Raw genomic sequence first — 21,542 nt, forward strand, 5'->3', positions numbered from 1 at the left:
TTGGGCATCGACTGGTTGTCGCCCTATCACGCTATCCTTGATTGTCATTCCAAGATGGTGACATTGGCTATGCCAGGTTTACTGCGGCTAGAGTGGAGAGGTACCTTGGATCATGTTCCTAGCAGGGTTGTTTCATTTCTTAAAGCTCAACGAATGGTTGATAAGTTGTGTGATGCGTATCTGGCCTAGAGATGTTAGTGTTGATACTCCTACCGTCGAGTCAGTTCCGATAGTGAGGGATTTTGCAGACGTATTTCCGGCAGATCTTCCGGGCATACTGCCCGACAGGGATATTGACTTCGGCATTGATTTGTTACCAGGCACTCAGCCCATTTCTATTCCAACTTATCGTATGGTCACAGCATAGTTGAAAGAATTAAAGGAATAGTTACAAGAGTTGCTCGATAAGGGCTTCATTCGGCCTAGTGTGTCGCTTTGGGGTGCTCCTGTCCTATTTGTAAAAAAGAAAGATGGTTCTATGCGGATGTGTATTGATTATTGCTAGTTGAACAAGGTTACAGTGAAGAACAGGTACCCATTGCCACGTATTGATGACCTATTTGATCAGCTTAAGGGTGCCAGAGTGTTCTCTAAGATCGACTTGCGTTCATGTCACGACCCAATTTCATGTTAGGCCGTGATGGCACCCGACACCGTCGCCAGGCAAGCCAAGCAAACTATGTGGTTTCTCCTTTTTTTAAAAGATTTTTATCCAAGTAATCAAACTTTCTTTAAATTTACAAGATTCAAGAAGTAATAGATTTTAAAAAATAAATAACATGAAAGCTAATAAGTGCAATCATGACCATGAAATGAAACCAAAACCAAGAGTCTACTAGTGTGTGTGCCAAGACCTGGTGTCACAAGAGTATGGACTACTAGTAGAATATACAAAAGATTCACTACTCTACTGTCTGGAATAAAATAGACAGAACAATAACAACATAAAGGCTTCGACTGCTGCAGAACGGCTCGGAAGGGCAGCTCACCGTGTAGTCTCGTACCAGGAGTCAAGCGTGCGTGCCAGACTGATATCCAGATGCACCTGTCTCAAATCCTACACATCAAGTGCAAAAGTGTAGCGTGAGTACATTAATAACGTGTACCCAGTAAGTATCTAGTCTAACCATGAAGAAGTAGTGACGAGGGGTCGACTTCAACATTTACTATGGGCCAACAATATAAAAATATGAATTTCTAATTAAACACGATACATAAAAATGAAAATAGAACTTGGAGCAGGAAGCAAATAAGCAATTCCTTTTATCGCAAGTAGGAATCAAGTCATTTCTCTCATCTAACCATTTCACCTCTCAAGCCCATGAAACAATATTAAATATAAAAGGGCTTCCAATATATTTACGCACGAATTATGCCGTGTACGTACGACCCGATCCAAATATACATATACATATATTGTGCACTATTGAGGGTCGAACGGCACAAACCATAGATGCATCTATTAACCTGCCGAGGCGAATGACCCGCTCCCATGAGAGTAGTGGAAATTTACCCCGCTCGCGGAATATACTTGCGACGCGGTTGAAGATAGATTTTTCTCAAGTTATCATAATATCTCTCAATTCTTTCCGAAATAAGAAATTCAACTAGAAGCTTCTAAAGTACTCAACCTCAGCTTTATGCTAGACAATTAGTAAGCATAAACATGCATCGGTATCAACAAATCATGTTGTGAACCTAAATCTACCCGGACATAAGCATGAATAGTAGCTACGCACAGACTCTCATCACCTCGTACGTACGTAGCCCCAATAAATAGAAGCAAAATTTTAATTCAATTCACCTATGGGGTTAATTCCCTCTTACAAGGTTAGAAAAGAGACTTACCTTGTCTCAAAGCCTACTTTCCGGTTCAAGATTATCCTCAAACCCTCAATTTGGTGCCTAACAATCCAAAACTAATCAAATAGTATACAGATTAATCAATACATGTTCAAAAGTTCATATTCCAACTATTAAAGTGATTACCCAACCCTATATGTAAGATTCCTAAAATTCACCCTCGGGCCCACGTGCCCGGATTCCAGAAATGTGTTAAGAAAGTTGTTACCCATAACTTCACGAACTCAAATATATTATTTTTACTATATTCCATAACCAATTTCGTGATCAAATCCCATTTTTATCCAAAACCTAGGTTTTCATCTAAACCCTTGATTTTTACAAATTTTTTATATGTTAATCTACCCATAATTTTATGTATTTAACTCATGTTGTGTAGAAATTACTTACTTCAAACTGTTAGGTGAAAAGCCCCCTTCCAAGAGCTCCAAAATCTCCCAAGAGATGAAAGAAAATGAGCTAAATGGACTAAGTCCCGCATTTAATAAGGCTGTGTACAGATCGCAAATATCGCATATGCGACACCTGGTTCGCAAATGCGAAGGTCGCAAATGCGACAAACTCATCGTAAATGCGAACCTAGGCTCCCACTGCCAAGGTCGCAAATACGACCAAAGTGTCGCAAATGCAAACACTTCCCAGCTTAGGCTTCTTTGCAATTGCAAGGACTTCCTCGCAAATGCGAACAAATTCTCGCATTTGCGAGACCTGCAACAGCTTCCACGAAACACCAGAAAAACTGAAGTTTTTCTCATCCTCCCGAACGTCTGAAACTCACGCGAGCCCTCAGGGCTCCACACTAAATACCCACACAAGTCTAACAACATCATAAAAACTCGCTCGAGTGATCGAAACACTGAAATAACATCAAAAACCATGAATCGGTCGCCAAAACGAGTGGATTAACTCATGAACTCAAAAACTTCTAAAAATACTTCCGCGCGTCCGATTCCTATCAAATCAACTCGGAATGATGCCAAATTTTGCGTGTAAGTCTTAAATGACATTACAAAACTATTCCCGTCTCGAAATTCCATTTGGACCTCGATATCACCAAAACCTACTCCAAACTAAATTTAAAGAACTTCAACAACCTTCAAAGAACCAAATTTCACCATTAGGTGCCAAAAATGTTCTGGGTCATCCAAAACCCGACCCGAGCATACGCCCAAGTCTGAAATCATCATACAAACCTATTAGAACTGTCAAATCCTGATTCCGAGATTGTTTACTCAAAACATTGATCAAAGTCAAACTTAGCCTTTTAAGGCCAATTTAAGGAAGCAAGTGTTCTGATTTCAGCCCGAACCCTTCCAAATCCCAAACTAACCATCCCCACAAGTTATACAAGAGTAAAAGCACATACGTGAAGTCTTATTTAGGAGAACGGGGTTCTAAAATGCAACATGACCTGTCGGGTCATTACAGTTCAGACTATCATCAGTTGAAGATTCGGTAGCCAGATATCTCGAAGACTGCTTTCAGGACTCGGTATGGTCATTACGAGTTCCTTGTGATGTCTTTTGGGCTAACCAATGCCCCAACAATGTTCATGCACTTGATGAACAATGTATTTCAGCCCTATCTTGACTACTTCATCATTGTGTTTATTGACGACATTCTGGTGAACTCCTGGAGTCAGAGAATCATGAGCAACACCTGAGGACTGCGCTTCAAACCTTGAGAGAGAAGAAGTTGTATGCAAAATTTTTGAAGTGTGAGTTCTGGCTAAACTTAGTGGAATTTTTGGGTCATGTAGTATCGAGTGAGGGTATCAAGGTAGATCCGAAGAAGATTGAAGCAGCGCAGAGTTGGCCTAGACCATCCTCTGCTATTGAGATTCGGAGTTTTCTTGTCTTGGCAGGGTATTACCGTCGATTTGTAGATGGTTTCTTGTCTATTGCATCACCTATGACTAGATTGACCTAGAAGGGTGCTCCGTTCAGGTGGACCGATGAGTGTGAGGAGAGCTTTCAAAAGCTCAATATTGCTTTGACTATAGCCCCAGTGTTAGTGTTGCCTACTAAATCGGGGTCCTATATGGTATATTATGATGCGTCGCTCATTGGTCTCGGTGCAGTGTTGATGCAAGACAGTAAGGTGATTACCTACGCATCTAGACAATTGAAGGTGCATGAGAAGAACTATCATGTCCATGACCTTGAGTTAGAAGCTATTGTTCATGCCTTGAATATCTGACAGCACTATTTGTATGGTGTTCCTTATGAGGTTTTCACCGATCACCGGAGTCTACAACATTTGTTTAAGGATAAGGATCTTAACTTGCGGCTGCAGAGTTGCTTAAGGATTATGACATCACTATTCTCTATCATCCCGGGAAGGCCAATGTGGTGGCTGATGCCTTGAGTTGCAAGGCGAAGAGTTTGGGCAGTTTAGCATATCTACTAGTAGTAGAGAGGCCTTTAGCTTTAGATGTTCAAGCCTTGGCCAACCAATTTGTTAGATTGGATGTTTCTGAGCCGAGCCGAGTTTTGGCTTGTGTGGTTTCTCAGTATTCTCTCTATGATTGTATCAGGGGGCGTCAGTAAGATGACCCCCATCTGCTTGTCCTTGAGGAAACAGTTCAGCACGGTGATGCCACGAAAGTCACTATTGGAGACGATAGTGTACTATGTATGCAGGGCTGGCTATGTGTGCCTAATGTAGATGGTTTGTATGAGTTGACTCTCCAGGAGGCCCACAGTTCGCGGTACTCTATTTATCCAGGTACCGCGAAGATATATTAGGATTTGAGGCAGCACTATTGGTGGAGGCGGATGAAGAAAGACATAGTGGGGTATGTCGCTCGATGCCTAAATTATCAGCAAGTGAAGTATGAGCATCATCGGCCGGGTGGATTTCTTCTGAAGATAGAGATTCCAGAGTGGAAATAGGAGTGAATCACTATGGATTTTGTTGTTAGGCTCCCACGGACTCGGAGGAAGTTCGATGCAGTTTGGGTGATTGTGGATAGATTGACCAAGTCAGCTCATTTCATTTCTATGGTTACTACTTACTCTTTGGAGCAGCTGGCTCAGGTTTACATCTGCGAGATTGTCAGGCTTCATGACGTACCGGTATCTATCATCTCTGACTGGGGTACGCGGTTTACATCAAGGTTTTGGAGAGTCGTACAACGTGAGTTGGGTACTCATGTGGAGTTGAATACAACATTTCACCCTCAGATGGATGGACAGTCCAAGCGCACTATTCAGATATTGGAGGATATGCTTCGTGCATGTGTGATTGATTTTGGGGGTGCTTCAGATCAATTCTTGCCACTTACGGAGTTTGCCTACAACAATAGTTATCAGTCGAGCATTTAGATGGCGCTGTATGAGGCTTTGTTTGATAGACAGTGCCGGTCTCCAGTGGGTTGGTTCGTGTTAGGCGAGGCTAGGCTATTAGGTACAGACTTGGTTCAGGATGCCTTGGAGAAAGTTAAATTGATTCAGGATTGACTTCGTACAACCCAGTATAGGCAGAAAATTTATGTGGATTGGAAGGTTCGCGAGCTTGCATTCATGGTTGGGGAGTGGGTCTTGCTCCGGGTTTCGCCCATGAAGGGTGTTATGAGATTCGTAACGAAGGGCAAGTTAATCCCTAGGTATATCAGGCCTTTTGAGATCCTTGAGAGGGTTGGAGAGGTGGCTTACAGACTTACACTACAACCTAGTCTCTCTGCAGTTCATCTAGTATTCCATGTGTCCATGCTCCAGAAGTATCACGACGATCTGTCTCATGTGTTAGACTTCATCTCAGTCTAGTTGGACAAGGACCTATCTTATGTTGAGGATCCAGTGGCCATTTTGGACAGGCAGGTTCAAAGGTTGAGGTCGAAGAGCATCGCTTCAGTGAAGGTTCAGTGGAGGGGTCATCCGGCCGGGGAGGAGACTTGGGAGACCGAGCATGATATGCACAACAGTTATCCTCATCTTTTAACCACTTCAGGTATGTCTCTATACTCGTTCGAGGACGAATGTATGTTTTAAGAGGGGGAGGATGTAACAACTCGGTTGGTCATTTTGAGAGTAGTAGCCCCGAACCCCTATTTATTTCTCCCTCTACTTCATTTAGTGGTTATGTAACTTGCCGGGAGGATTTAGTTTTCGGTTTCAGAGTGAAATGGGACACATAGTCCCTAAAATGGAAGTTTTAGTCATAAGAGTTGACCGTAGTTCGAACTATGAGAAGACAACTTCGTAATGGAGTTTTTACAATTCCAATAGCTCCGTAGGGTGATTTTTGTCTTAGGAGCATGATCAGATGTTGAATCGGAGGTCCGTAGGTCATTTTAGCATCAGTTGGCGAAAGTCAGAAAATGGGATAATTTTTGAGAAGTTTGACCGGGAGTGGACCTTTTGATATCGGGATCCGATTTCGATTCCAGAAGTTGGAGCAGGTCCGTAATGTCAATTAGGACTTGTGTGCAAAATTTGAGGTCAATCGGACTTGATTTGATAGGTTTCGGCATTGGATGTAGAAGTTTAAAGTTTTAAAGTTCATTAGGCTTGAATTGATGCGCGATTTGTGTTTTTAGCGTTGTTTTATGTGATTTAAAGGCTCAACTAAGTTCCTATGATGTTTTAGGACTTGTTGGTATGTTTGATTGAGGTCCCGGGGGCCTCGGGTGGATTCCGGATGGTAATAGATCGACAAAGGGACTTGGTGCATGGCTGAAGCAGCACTCGGCTGGTGTTACCACACCTTTGGAGCTTTGATCGCAGGTGCGAGCTCGCAGGTGAGGTCCGTGTTGTACAGATGCGAAGGTTTGGACTAGGGGTTGTGGACCGCAGATGCGGAGGTTGTTCCGCTGGTGCAGACTCGCACCTGCGCTTGGAGGGCCGCAGAAGTGGACACTGGAGTTTGAGGCTGGTCTGTAGAAGTGGGGTTATGACCGCAGAAGCGGTTGGGCGGCTTAGTGGCCTCCGCATATGCGAGGTCCGGACCGCAAAAGTGGTGCCGGAGAAGCGGTATTGTGACCGCAGAAGCGAGAAAGCTGGCAGAGCATTTAAAAGCAAGGGTTCGTGATTTTTTATCATTTTGGACATTTTGAGCTCGGGTTTTGGCGATTCTTAAGAGCATTTTCGAAGGATTTTTTGAGGTAAGTCTCTTGTTCTTATTTTGTATCAATAATATTATTTCCCCATTGATTTTTCCACCTAGATTGTGTGTGTTTAAGGTGGAATGTGGGAGTTTGAGGCTAAGGGTTTGGAGAGTTGATTTGAGGAATTGAGTGGCGATTTGGTATCGGATTTTGGTAATTTTGGTAAGGGTGAACTCGTGGTCGAGTGGGTGTTCGTATTTTGTGATTATTTCCCAATTCTGAGATATGGGCCTGGGTCGACCTTTTGTGGTAAATTTTTGATTCTTTGCTAAAGTAGTAGTTTCATTAGTTTCTTGTAGTTATATTTATAGTATGAAATTATTTTGGCTAGATTCAAGTCGATCGGAGTTGGAAATTTGAGGGAAAGGCATACTACTTAACTGATTGAGCAAAATTTGAGGTAAGTGACTTGTCTAACCATGTGTGGGAGAAATCCCCTTAGGTTTTGGAACTGTTGTAACCATTCTTGATATGTGAGCACCGTGTACGCAAGGTGACGAGTGCGTACACGGGCTGAATATGGAAAAATTCGGTTCTTGCTGATTTGTCATCTTTTGAATTTCCTTAATTGAGTTGTCTTCTTTTAAAATACATTAACTGAGTTGCCTTACCATATGCAGTGATCATGTTTAGCCTAGTATCACATGTCTACGTGCCTTAACTCTTACTTGCAATTTGTGCAACATGCTTAGTTGAATTACCTATTTTTCTTAATTTGAATTAAATATTTAACTGTAAGATTCCTGCTGCAATTTCGTGTTTCCTTTAATTACCTGCTGCATATTTACTTTGGGACTACGAGGCGGTTCCTCGGGAGATCCCCATGTACTGCATATTTACTTTGGGACTACGAGGCGGTTCCTCTGGAGATCCCCTTGTATTGCATATTTACTTTGGGACTACGAGGCGATTCCTCGGGAGATCTTCCGGTACTGCATATTTACTTTAGGACTACAAGGCGTTTACTCGGGAGATCCCCCTGTACTGCATATTTACATTTGGGACTACGAGGCGGTACCTCGGGAGTGCCCATGTTGTTTAATTCTATTTGCCGTGATGATATTTTCTGAAACTTCTTATTGTTTAAATCCTTAGTTATTTCAAAATATTATTACATTTTCTGCCTTATTTTCTTTTAAACCAGTAAGGCCCTGACCTGGCCTCATCACTACTCTACCGAGGTTAGGCTTGGCACTTATTGGGTACCATTGTGGTGTACTCATATTATACTTCTGCACATCGTTTTGTGCAGATCTAGGTTCTTCCCACCAGACTAGATACCAGTGAGTTGGACCGCACGTGGAGACTTCAAGGTATATCTGCCAGTGTCCGCAGACCTCAGTATCCCCCTTTATCCTTACTATGTTGTTTTCCTTATTTTCTTTAGACTCTGATGTATAGAGACACCTAGTATTTGCTCTTAGAAGCTTGTGACTTGTTTCCATCGGGTTTTGGGAGTTGTAATTATTGAATGGCAGTTTTATATTTATATATCATGTGTTGAGATTGGAGTTCAATTTATTATTCATTAATTCCGCAAATTGTTAGACTTACCTAGTCTTAGAGACTAGGTGCCATCACGACGTCCTACGGAGGGCAAAAATGGGGTCATGACATTCGGTAACTTTCTTCCTTTCTTGTGGATTAGGCCGAACGCCTCGACAGTATATAGATGCATCTATGGTTCGTGTCGCTCGACCCTCGGCAATGTACACACTATTCTGGTTCGGGCCGAACGAGCTCAGTAGAATCGTGCGTTATATCACTTGTAGACCGAACATTCACGAGTTAACTTCTCTACCGATGCCCGACATTTCTCTTATGGTACTCTGGGTTTATTTGATGATGACACTTGGCATTTCCTCGGCTAATAAGGCAGAATACAAGAATTAGACATTCTTGCTTTAAAAGAAGTAATTGGAAGATTATATAACTTACAGATTTACCCTATCACTTTCGTATGCTTTATATCTGCTCATGTTTTATTATATAGTTTTATTGGACCTTTAGTAAGTGTTGATGTCGACCCCTTGTCACTACTTCTCCGTGGTTAGGCTACATACTCACTGGGTATGCGTTGATTTACGTACTCATGCTGCACTTATGCACTAAATGTGCAAGATCATGACAGGTTCACTGATGACCACCTTGGCGTGTAGGCGCACCTATTGGGGAGACTTCATGTGAGCCGCATTCCAGGCTACGCATCGCAGTCCACCGAGTTTCCATTGTACTATTTATTTTATTCTATCGTATTACATTCGGGGCAGATGTTGTAATATTATTGTACTCTTTAGAAAATTCTCATGCACTTGTGACACCGGGTTTTGGGAAATCCTACGGGTTGTTCACTACTGTAGTTCGTGTAAATTCCATTTCACACTGTTTTATTAATAAAAATTATGATTTTAAGGTACTAGAATGAGTAATTAAATTGACTAATCCATGTTGGCTTGCCTAACGGCGGTGTTAGGCGCCATCACGACCACTTGTGGATTTTGGGTCGTGATAGGTCCTAGCCCAGGTTGCCTCCTTTTGCTTCTGTGGACGGGCTTTTGCTTCTACGAACCCGCTTCTACGGAAGGCCTGTCACACTTGTGATCCATGCCTGGCTGGCCTTGCTTCGTACTTACGGCCCCATCATCACAGAAGCGAGTCCGCTTCTGCGGACTACTGGCCACTCACCCCCGGGCCGCTCCTGCGATCGCAGGCTCACTTTTGCGAGCTCGTACCTGCGAACAAAATCGTGCAGGTGCGTACACCCCATCCAATAACACTCACACATCTAACAATATAATACGGACCCGCTCGCGCAATCGAAACACCAGAATAACATCTAGAAATACGATCGGATGCCAAAATGCATGAATCGAACTATGAAACTCAAAATCGGACCTCAATAACACCAAATCCTACTTTAAACAAAATTTAAGGAACTTGAAAACCTTCAATGCGCCAACTTTCAATATTAAGCGTCGAAACGCTCCTGGGTCATCCAAAACCCAATCCGAACATACGTCCAAGTCTAAAATCATCATACGAACCTATTGGGACCATAAAATCCTGGTTCTGAGGTCGTTTACTCAAAATGTTGATTCAAGTCAAACTTAACCATTTTAAGCCAATATTAAGGAACTAAGTGTTCTGATTCAACCCGAACCCTTCCAAACCCGAACTAACTATCCTCGCAAGTCATAAAATAGTAAAGACACATAAAAATAGTCTTAATTAGGGGAACATGGATCTAGAAAGCAAAACGACCGGTCGGGTCGTCACAAAGTCTCTCTCATTTATTTATCTCTACTTATCGTCGCCTTATAGTGCTCGTGAAGGTTTTCACTAGTAAGACTCTCTCGTTTTTTCTTCTTCATATTTCTTTTCATTTTTTCATTTCTTTTCTTGATTCCTTGAGTGAGAACCATGACCATGACTCATATGACACCCATCGCTCATTGCGGGTTTCCCTCGACATTCTCAAAACTGACCAGGAGGTCTTTATTTGGAAGGCTTTTGGATATGGTTAGAAAGAAGGGACGGCATGAAAGTTCAAAAGACTAAATATGATGGGGTTGTATACTTACAACTCTTGGAATCGACTCTTTCAAAAAACTAAAACAAACTCATGCCCCATTATAAGATATTGGGATATTCTCTTTGTTTTTTGGTTGGACCGAACCCCAGGGTGAGACTGCCTACGTATCCTTTAAAGGAATCAGGTCAAACGTAGTTCAAACCATCTGACCTAAAGATTTGTTGGATTTTTTTTCTTTTTCATCATTATTTATCCTTTTTTTTCATTTTGCCTTTTTTTTTTAACTTTCTAAGAATTATGCCAGTTTGTACTCTTGGGACATGGTTCTTTTTGCGTCTTTTTTTCTTATTTTTTTTGGGGACTTTTGACTCTAGACTTGATTCCAAGAGAGTGAGGTTCAAAGTAAATAACATCGGCTCATAAGGGGTAACAAATGGTACAAAATATTTGCGTAGCAGAAAAAGAGCCTCCCGGCCTCGAGAACGCCAAACATATTATCTCTTCACAATCACAACATTGATGGGCATGTCTGCTTTCTTGGTCTTGTCCAATATAAAGCTGCATGAGCAACACTTTTCTCGTAGTGAATGACCCTTGTCAATTTGGGTGACCTTTTCTTGGATTTTGTCTTTGTGTAGGAGAATGCATTTTGACACTAACTGATCCATTTCAAGTTGTCTGAAATACACATTCTTTTGAAAAACACTTTCTATCTCTTAGTGCTAAACATGATCAACCTGTCCGATCAACCGTAATCCCGATCTTCTCAATGATTCAAAAGGTAAAGATCCTTAACTTCCATAAGCATGACTGCTTTGGTTCCATGTAAACTTGGCTCATGCTTATTTTCCAAATGTTTCATGTCTTTATTCATCTTCAAAAATGTCTTTCTCAGTTTTCCAATTTGAGATTAGATTGATTTTCTAAAATCTGGCAGAAAATTCCACATGCATTTCATATCACTAGAATTAGCGGGAAAAGAACAATGCACAAAATGGATACAACATGACTGACTGCATTTTATTGAATAAATGATAGAAGGGTCCGATAACACAAAAAGAAGAAAAGACGACAAAACAAGCTACCATGTCTCCTTAATGGCTAAAAGAGGAGTGACTTTCCAGTTACTAAGCGACATCTTATCCATAAATTTGCATACCAATATTACGACGACATTCAACAATTTTGATTGATTTGGATTCCGCACTCAAATTTTGACCTTTTGACCGAATCGTTCCCAATATTAGCTATAGGATTTCGGGACTTACGACATGAGAAATTTCATAGCAACTAATTTTCCAAAGGACTTGAAAGAATTTTTATATCTCCCTATCATCATATCATCTCGAGCAGGGCATGTCCTATTGCTCAAACCTAGTAAAGTTAACCGATATTTTCCTTCCCTTTTGATTTTTCACCACCAATTTGTTTACTTGCCTTTTCATGTCCTTGGTAGATCAACAACAGTGGTGCTTGTTCCATTGGTTGAGAAGATGCTTTTATTTTCAAGGGGTCTTGGATTGTTTTTATGACTTGCCTTTGCAAACCACACAAATCGACCACATTTAACCATGTTTTATTTCAAAACAACAGGCATGTTAGAATGAATTATTTTTTTTTTTCACTTTCTTTTCCAAAGTCATTTGATCGAACCTGATGTGGATTGCCTACGTCTCATGTGGGGACATAAATCAGATCTTTGCATAGTTCAGGAAGATTATAAATGAAGTAAATAAACTAACTCTTTCTCTTATACAATTCAGACCATGCTAACTCCTAACAAGAAAAATATTTTTGAATTTTTGTTTTGCGGGAATTTTCGAAAGAAAGCCTTCTAAAGAAGAAAGAAAATATTTTAGGATTTTGATTTTTTTTTTGGAGAATTTTCAAAACAAAGACTTCTATAAAAATAAAGAAAATATGTTGTTTTGTTTTGAATTTTATTTGTTTTTGTTTATATTTGGGAATTTTTGAATGAAAGACTTCTAAATAAGTATTTTTAAACTTTTGGTTCTAATGTTTTTATTTTATTTTTGGGAGAAAGACTTCTAAAGAAGAAAAAAAATATTTTTAGATTTTGATTTAATTTTTTTTCCGAATGAAAGATTTCTTAAAAGAAAGAATATATTTTTTGGGTTTAATGTTTTTGTTTTTATTTTGGATTTTCTATGAAAAGTAAGAATTAAAGGAAAATATTTTTGGATTTTTGAAGATTGGGGCTGGATCCGCTGAGGATTTATGAAAATTAATCTTTTATACCATACGCACTAGACCATATTATTTTTTTTAAGAATGGATATTTGTACAAAAATCGGAAATATGTTATTTATTTCATTTAACTGATCCACCCTAAAGCCGGTCAACATGCAAGCCTCCCAAATAATGTAACAGGTAGAACATAACATGAACATATTGGTCTCAACAAGGTACTTGTCCTAAAACAGAACCCGGCCCCTGTGCTGAGTGCTGCTAAGTCAAATGCACGTGATGCAAATAAAGCGAACCTACTAGGGATATCCGACATGAGGTTTTATTTTTCTAGGTTTAATTCCTGGTGGAGAAGGTATCTAGACTGGCTTACTCGAGCAGACAACTCAAGCCGAGGAGGGCCAGCGTACCGGTAGCATTACTTTCCGGCATAGCTGGTGGTGCTCCCCGCCTAAAACATGTGTGACTAAAATCCTTCACTGGGTGGCAAGCACCTCTGCTATCTCAAAGAAAGCGGGCTATGTCAAGCAAATGCCCGATTTTAATTTCAAGAAGACTTAGAGGGGGTACGTGAGAAGACAATTTATATGTACAGTTCAACAACATGAAAGCGGCAAAAAGCGGGCAAGTAGCACATTAGGCCCAAATAAATCACAGTATATACAAATTTAATAAAGCCAAATAAAGTCAATGTACAAGCTCAAATTCTTGCATGTCCCCAGCAGAGTCGCCAGAGCTGTCACACCCCTTTTTTTACCCCAAAAGATATATGTTATGTTATGAATTATTGTGGATTAAAAAATTTTTTCTATTAAAGTGACATTGTTGAAGTATGGATTATTTTATTATTCGGAGCCGCCACTTGAAATTGATTTTTGGGTGTTCCAAGTCACCTTTTATTTGAATCCCTATTCAAAGGAAGATTTGACTCTTTTTATGTTGGTCTGCGAAAATAATGTCTGGGTAAGGAATTATGTTGACTGGGAAGAAGGTATAAGCATTCACCGAGTCCCGTGTTTCTAGCATAGTCGCTTTTATTGACTAAAATTGGCTTGAATTAATTTTGGACAAACTGTACTTTATTTGATTTTCATGTTTTACCTATCTGCTTTTATTTCTTGATTAAGAATTATTGAAGAATGATTTGGAGAATATTACGTTGTCATAACCATGCTACGCAAGCGAATGCGTGTTCGAAAAATAAAATTAATTAACTTATCATTATCGCGACTCGCAAGCAAATCCAAAACCATGACAATCAATTATTTATAGTACATTTGAGAAATTACTACATTCGTGCTTGAGGAAATTAGTTTTGAAATTTATTAAATGTCACTATTGCGCTACGCAAGCGAATCCGCGATTATGGGGATTAATTGGGACTATTAAAGCTATTGGATATGGTACAAGATTATTAAATTAATTTATTGAATGTTAAACATCACACTACTCAAGCGAACCCGTGAATGAAGAAGTTAAAGCGCGCCTACTAGTTGCTTAGCCCTTAAATTAATTATTAGAAATGATATTAACAATTAAACTTGGGCTAGCATTTAAAATGCATCTAATTATCTAAACTCTAAAGTTAATTATTTATATTACAACCTTTGTTTATGGAACAAATATGGCCAGCTACTCTATCACGTTGGGCCTGATAATTGCCTTTCTGTTTTTACAATAAAAATTTACGGCCCATTTTCTTATTTCAAGTCAAGGCCATATCAATCATCTACCAAGCCTTTCCATTCAGTCAACACATGGATAATATAATGCTAAACTTAAAAACAGGATCACTCCAATCTAACTCAAATATAAATTAATAACTCAAAACAAAAATACTAAGCAAGCAAATAAATTAATTTGTCTTTTGATACTTTATCACTTACTAAAAGCCCATCAAATAAACTATGTAATGACCCAACCAGTCATTTTGACTTTTAGAACTCCGTTCCCCTAAATAAAACTCCTCATATGTGCTTTTATTAATTTATGACTTGAGGGGATGGTTGGTTCGGGATTTGAAAGTGTTCGGGTCGAAATCGGAACTCTTAGTTCCTTAATTTTGTTTTAAAAGCCCAAGTTTGAATTCGGTCAACATTTTGAGAAAACGACCCCGGAATCGGGATTTGACGGTTCCTATAGATTCGTATGATAATTTTGGATTTGGGCATATGTTCGAATCAGGTTTTGGACAACCCGGGAGCGTTTCAGAGCTTAATAGTGAAAAATCAACTATTTGAAGGGTTAATGTTCTTTAAATTTGGTTTGGAGTAGGTTTTGGAGTAATTGAAGTCTGTTTGGTATTCAAAGCCCGAGAATAACTCCGTATGGTGATTTAAGACTTGCATGCAAAATTTGGTATTATTCAGAGTAGTATAAGTATATTTCGGTATGTTCGGAGTAAGTTTGAAGAATTTAAAATTCTAAGCTGAATCAATTTGGTTTGAGGTATAATTCTTAGTTTTGATGTTGTTTTATACGTTCTGAGGGTTCAAGCGAATCCGTTTTGTGATTTCAAACTTGTTTGTATGTTCGGGCGGGGCCCCGGGGGCCTCGGGTGTTAACCGGACGAGGCTCAGATCAAATTTGGACATTGGAGCAGCAGCTGAAGCTTCCAGCTTCTACTGCAACCGCACCTGCGCTTGGCCAGCCGCAGGTGCGAGCTCGCAGAAACAAACCACGAGCCGCAGAAGTGCACAAGCCAAGCACGCCCAGGGATCGCAGGAGCGAGATTTTTGGCGCACCTGCGAGCGCGCAGGTGCGGTCCTTAGGGCGCAGATGCGAAGCTTGGCCAGGCGAGGGAAACTCGCACCTGCGAGGCTTTTTCCACAGGTGCGGCTAGCCCTCCGCAGGTGCGAAGTTCTTGCTGGGCAGAACATTTTAAATGGGCGAGGCTCGCCATTTTAGCTGGTAATTCCTCCATTTCTGGGCGATTTTGGAGCTTTTGAGAGGGGATTTCAACTAGCAACTTGAAGGTAAGTTAATTTTACACACTTTGAGTTAAATACATAGATTATGGGTAGATTATAACTTGTAAATTTGTGGAAATCAAGGGTTAGAGGAAAAACCTAGATTTGTATAAAAATGAGATTTTAACCACGAAAATGGTTATAGAATTGGATGAAAATTGTATATTTGAGTTCTTGAGATTATGGGTAACGATTTTCTCCGAAAAGTTCTGGAATTCGGGCACGTGGGCCTGGGGTGAATTTTAAGAATTTACCATTTTTGGATAGGGTAATTTATTTAAGGGAAAAGGTCCAAAAATGACCTTGTGGTATTCGAAATGGATCAATTATAACCCCCGTTTAAATTTGAATCCAAAAATGACCCTGCCGTTATAAAATGGGTCTAATAATGCCCTTGTGTTATTCAAAATGTATCAATAATGCCCTGGAATTTTTTTTTTTTAAAAATGCTTTTAAAAACTGAAAAATATATATTCTGTAAAAACTAGAAAAAGAAAAAAATTTACAAAATATATATTTTTAAGTCTTTTTAGTTTTTTTAAAGTATTTATTTTGTAAAAACTGTTTTTTTTTAAAAAAAAAACTGGAAATTTATTGGAAAAAAAAATTAAAAAACTGGAAATTTATTTTAAAAAAACCCGACATATTACTGTAAATGAATATTTAAAAATCGACTAAACCGACATAATCGTACCGTGCCGAACCGATTTTTAGGTTTTTTTAATAAAACCGTATATTTTTATATAAATCTATAACTGTACCGATAATTATGGTAGATTTTTTATTTTATAAAAATAAATCGAAAAAATATTGAACCGTCAAATTGAAAAAAAAAAAGATTTTGTAAAATATTTTTATTTTTTAAAACTAATGCATATGTAGTCCACTGCTTTAGGAGAGTTTTTTTTTCAGTTTTTTAATTATTTGTTTTCCAGTTTTTACAAAAGAAATACGTTAAAAAAACTGAAAAGACTTAAAAATATATATTTTGCAAATTTCTTTCTTTTTCTAGTTTTTACAGAACATATATTTTTTAGTTTTTAAAAGCATTTTTTTAAAAAAAAATTCCAGGGCATTATTGATACATTTTGAATAACACAAGGGCATTATTAGACCCATTTTATAACGGCAGGGTCATTTTTGGATTCAAATTTAAACGGGGGTTATAATTGATCCATTTCGAATACCACAAGGTCATTTTTGGACCTTTTTCCTTTATTTAATAGTCTAATTTCGAATTTTTGAGCATATATTAATTATTTTATATAACTTTTGGATAGTTTCGGATTTTTCGGCATCGAATTGAGATTTTATGCGATATTATGATCGGGAAGTGGGCTTTGAGACAAGGTAAGTTTCTTGCCTAACCTTGTAAGAAGAAATTTACCCCATAGGTGATTCACATTAATAATTGTTGCTAATTGTGGGGGCTACGTACGCACGAGGTGACAAGAGTCCGTATGTAGCTACTAATTATGTTAATGTCCGGGTAGAGTTTAGGACTCAAATCATGAATTACTTGTGATAATTGCTCCTTTTATTTAACTAAATTACTGGAATTATATTGTAAATTGTTGAGGAAATAGTAAATGATCGAAACTTCATATACTCGAATTTTGTGTAAATTATTGAATTGTTAATAGAGATTGAACATTCTACGTGTTAATATTATAATAACTTCTCATTCCGGAGGTTCATAAGAAAATGTCTTCCTTTTCTTGAGGAGCCGGCCAAATGCCTCGGCAGTATAGATGTATCTATGGATCGTGTCGCACGTCCATTGGCAGTGTACACGACACTCTTGATCGGGCCGTACGACCTCAGCAGAAATCGTGCCAAATAATAATAATTACACGATACCTTGATAATTTAATTGATGCTTGTGAAGTTAATAGATAAATTGGAAATTACTAAAATGTAAGGAATTAATTATTTCTGCTTGTTAAGAAAATTATTGTTGTTCATCTAAACATCATGTTTAATTCAATATATTCTATTATAATATTATTGACCCATAGTGAGTGTCAAAGTCGACCTCTCGTCACTACTTCGTCGAGATTAGGCTTGATACTTACTGGGTACACGTTGTTTACGTAGTCATGCTACGCTTGCTGCAATATTTGTGCAAGACCTGAGACAGGTACTATCGGAGGACCTATCGGCGCGCACCCTAGTTATCCAGAGGCTTAGTGGTGAGCTGCATTTCTGAGCCGTTCTGTAACAACTAATGTCTCTTCTTGTATTTGTATTCTGTCTACTTTATTTCTGACAGTATTTAAAATTTTGTATAATCTGCTAGATGCTCATACACTTGTGACACCAGGTCTTGACATACACTAGTAGAATTTGTGGATTTAATTATTTTACTTGGGATTTAATTTATCTTATTTTCTCATATCTTCTTAATTTTTGAAATTTCGAGGAGTTTGATTACTCGGATAATTTTTAAAGAAATGAATATATGTTTAAATCATTAGTTGTCTTGCCTAGCTGGGATGTTGGGCGCCATCACGACCTATAGGTGAGTTTGGGTCGTGACAACATGGTATCAGAGCACTATGTTCACGTAGATATCACAAGTTATGAGCAGGCCTAATAGAGTCTTGCAGATCGGTACAGAGATGTCTGTACTTATCTTCAAGAGGCTATAGGGTGTTAGGAAAACTACCTTTCTTCATCTCCCATCGTGCAAATAATGTAGTACTAAATATCTTTCTCTTATTCTCCCACAGATGGTGAGAACGTGCTCTAATGAGGTTCTAGACTAGGGAAGAGCTACCCCTATTGTTAGAGGATGAGGCAGAGGCCGAGGGAGGGCTCCGGCCCGTGGTAGAGGATGAGGAATTCCCAGAGTTGTTCCACTTATGCCACCAGTGGGTCTAGCAGAGGATCCTATTATTGAGGAACATGGCGAGGTGCCTGTAGCAGAGCCATCTCCGGTGGATTTCACGTCTGCACAGGGATTCCAGGAGGTCATGGGCCCTATGCTGCGGTTCATGGAAACTATGACTCAGACCAGTTTATTTCCGACAGACCCAGCCACATCTCAGGCGGGCCGGGGGAGCACAGACCCCTACCACACAGGCTTATGGATAGGCAGTTGTTGTATATCAGACCCAGGGTGCACTACCCGTGGGTGAAGTTCAGCTAGTGGCAGCAGTAGCAGCTACACCTGAGCCCAGACCAGCTGCGGCCGCCGAGCCGCATAAGCTATTGGACCGATGGACTAGACTACATCCTTTTATCTTTGGGGGTGAGAGAAATGAGATGCCCGGGATTTCATTGATTAGTGCAGGGACAGACTGCACAACATGAGGATATTGGAGTCTCATGGGGTAGACTTTGCTACTTTTCAGCTGGAGGGCAGAGCCCGTAGATGGTAGAAGTCTTATCTTCTTGGAAGACCAGCAGATTCTCCTCTCATGACTTGGGACAGGTTCACCCGTATTTTCCTGGACAAGTATATTCCACCCTCCCAGAGTAAAGAGTTGCGGTTTTAGTTTGAGCAGCTCCAGCAGGGTCAAATGTCAGTGACCGATTATGAGGCGAGGTTCTCTAAGTTATCTTTCCATGTACTTATGATACTCCCTACTGAGGTAGAGAGAGTGCAAAGGTTTGTTGTGGGTTTACATACTGGCATTCAGACCACTATGGACGAGGAGGTTGAGATGGGGACTTCTTATGAGTTGTTATGGAGATAGCCTGAAGGATTGGGGGTGTGCGTCAGCGCAGCCGAGAATATGCTATAAGGGATAAGCGATTTAGATATTCTGGAGAGTTCAGAGGTGCTCCGTCTGGGGGTATTAGTCAGTTCGTGAGAGGGCAGTCCAGCAGGCCCCCATATCTAGCACCACCGCCTCCTCGGGATGCCCAGTGCGACCTTATTTCTGTGCTATGCCAGAAATTTCTTATCGCCCACCAGCTATTCAGGGTTCATCCAGTGGGTACTCAGGTCATCAGGGTCAGACTTCTAGTCAGAAGCCCATCGCACTAAGCTGTTGTGGGGATTCCAGTCACATGTGGAGATTCTGCCCCACGCTTCGGGGTAGACCAGTGCAGCAGGGTCAACAGCCTATGATTACCGCACAGGTTGCTCCACCAGTTGTCCGACCACCCAGAGGTAGAGGGCAGGTGGGTAGGGGTTGTCCTAGAGGTGGAGGCCAGCTAGTTGGCCCTCCAGCCCGGTTCTATGCTTTTCCGGCCAGACCATATGTAGAGGCCTCAGATGCAGTGATTAGAGGTATTATTTCTGTTTGTGGAAAATATACCTCTGTATTATTTGATCCAGGATCTACGTATTCATATGTGTCCTCTCTATTTGCTTATTTCCTGGGTGTTTCCCGAGAGTCCTTTAGCACTTCTATTTTTGTGTCCACTTCTGTGGGCGATTCTGTTATTGTGAATCAGATCTCTCAGTCCTGTGTTGTTACATTATGTGGTTATGAGACTAGAGCAGATATTCTGCTGCTTGATATGACTGACTTCGAGATTATCCTGGGCATGGACTGGCTGTCCCCATATCATGCCATCCTAAATTGCCATGCTAAGACTGTTACTTTGGAAATTCTAGAATTTCCTAGATTGGAGTAGAAGGGTTCGTCTGTCAGCGCATCTAATCATGTTATTTCCTTTCTAAAAGCTCGACATATGGTCGAGAAGGGTTGTTTGGCTTATCTAGCCTATGTTCGGGATACTACTGCAGAGACTCCGGCTATTGATTCAGTGCGTGTAGTTCAAGAGTTCTCCGATGTATTTCCTTCAGATCTTCTAGGCATACCACCAGATCGTGATATTGATTGTTGTATTGACTTGGCTCCAGATACCCAGCCTATATCTATCCCACCATATCACATGGATCCGAAATAATTAAAGGAATTGAAAGAATAACTTGAGCAGTTACGGGCAAAAGGGTTCGTCAGACCGAGTGTATCGCCTTGGGGTGCACCAGTTTTATTTGTGAAGAAAAAGGATGGAACTATGAGAATATGTATTGACTATTGCCAACTGAACAAAGTCACCATTAAGAACAAGTACCCGTTGTCGCGTATTGATGATCTATTTGACCAGTTGCAGGGTGCTAGGGCATTTTCTAAGATCGACTTGAGGTCGGGGTACCATCAGTTGAAGATTCGGGATTCGGATATTCCGAAGACTGCTTTCCGGACAGGTATGGTCATTATGAATTTTTGGTGATGTCTTTTGGTTTGACTAACGCCCCGATGACGTTTATGGATTTGATGATTAGGGTATTCAAGCCATATATTGATTCGTTTGTCATTGTATTCATTGATGATATTTTGATTTACTCGCACAGTAAGGAAGAGCACGAGCAATATATGAGAGTGGTGCTTCAGACACTGCAGGAACAAAAAATATATGCTAAGTTCTCCAAATGTGAGTTTTGGCTAAATTCTGTAGCATTCTTGGGGCATATTGTATCAGGCGAGGGCATTAAAGTTAATCCTAAAAAGATTGAGGCAGTTCAGAATTGGCATCGTCCCACTTCGGCGACTGAGATTAGGAGTTTCCTAGGTTTAGCAGGTTATTATCGTCGGTTCGTGGAGGGATTTTCATCTATTGCAGTGCCTTTGACCAAATTAACCCAGAAGGGTGCTCCGTTCCAATGGTCTGATGATTGTGAGGTGATCTTTCAGAAGCTCGAGACAACATTGACTACAGCACCCGTGTTAGTGTTGCCTTCCAGTTCGGGGATGTATACAGTATATTATGATGCTTCAAGCGTTGGTTTGGGTTGTGTATTAATGCAGGAGGGGCGAGTTATTGCATATGCTTCACGTCAGCTGAAACCACGTGAAGAATTACCCGGTACATGATTTGGAGTTAGCTGCAATTGTTCACGCTC

At 40.1% G+C, this 21,542-nt stretch overlaps 1 protein-coding gene across 1 annotated transcript; it reads left to right on the forward strand.

The window, feature by feature from the left end:
- Positions 1-19,573: 19,573 nt before the first annotated feature.
- Positions 19,574-20,269, forward strand: LOC138898018 (uncharacterized). Its single transcript, XM_070184048.1, has one exon. It carries the CDS (start codon positions 19,574-19,576, stop codon positions 20,267-20,269), a length of 696 nt encoding a protein of 231 aa, XP_070040149.1.
- The last annotated feature ends 1,273 nt before the right edge of the window (positions 20,270-21,542 follow it).

This window comes from Nicotiana tomentosiformis, chromosome 8 (genome assembly GCF_000390325.3).
Source record: "Nicotiana tomentosiformis chromosome 8, ASM39032v3, whole genome shotgun sequence".
NCBI lineage: Eukaryota > Viridiplantae > Streptophyta > Magnoliopsida > Solanales > Solanaceae > Nicotiana > Nicotiana tomentosiformis.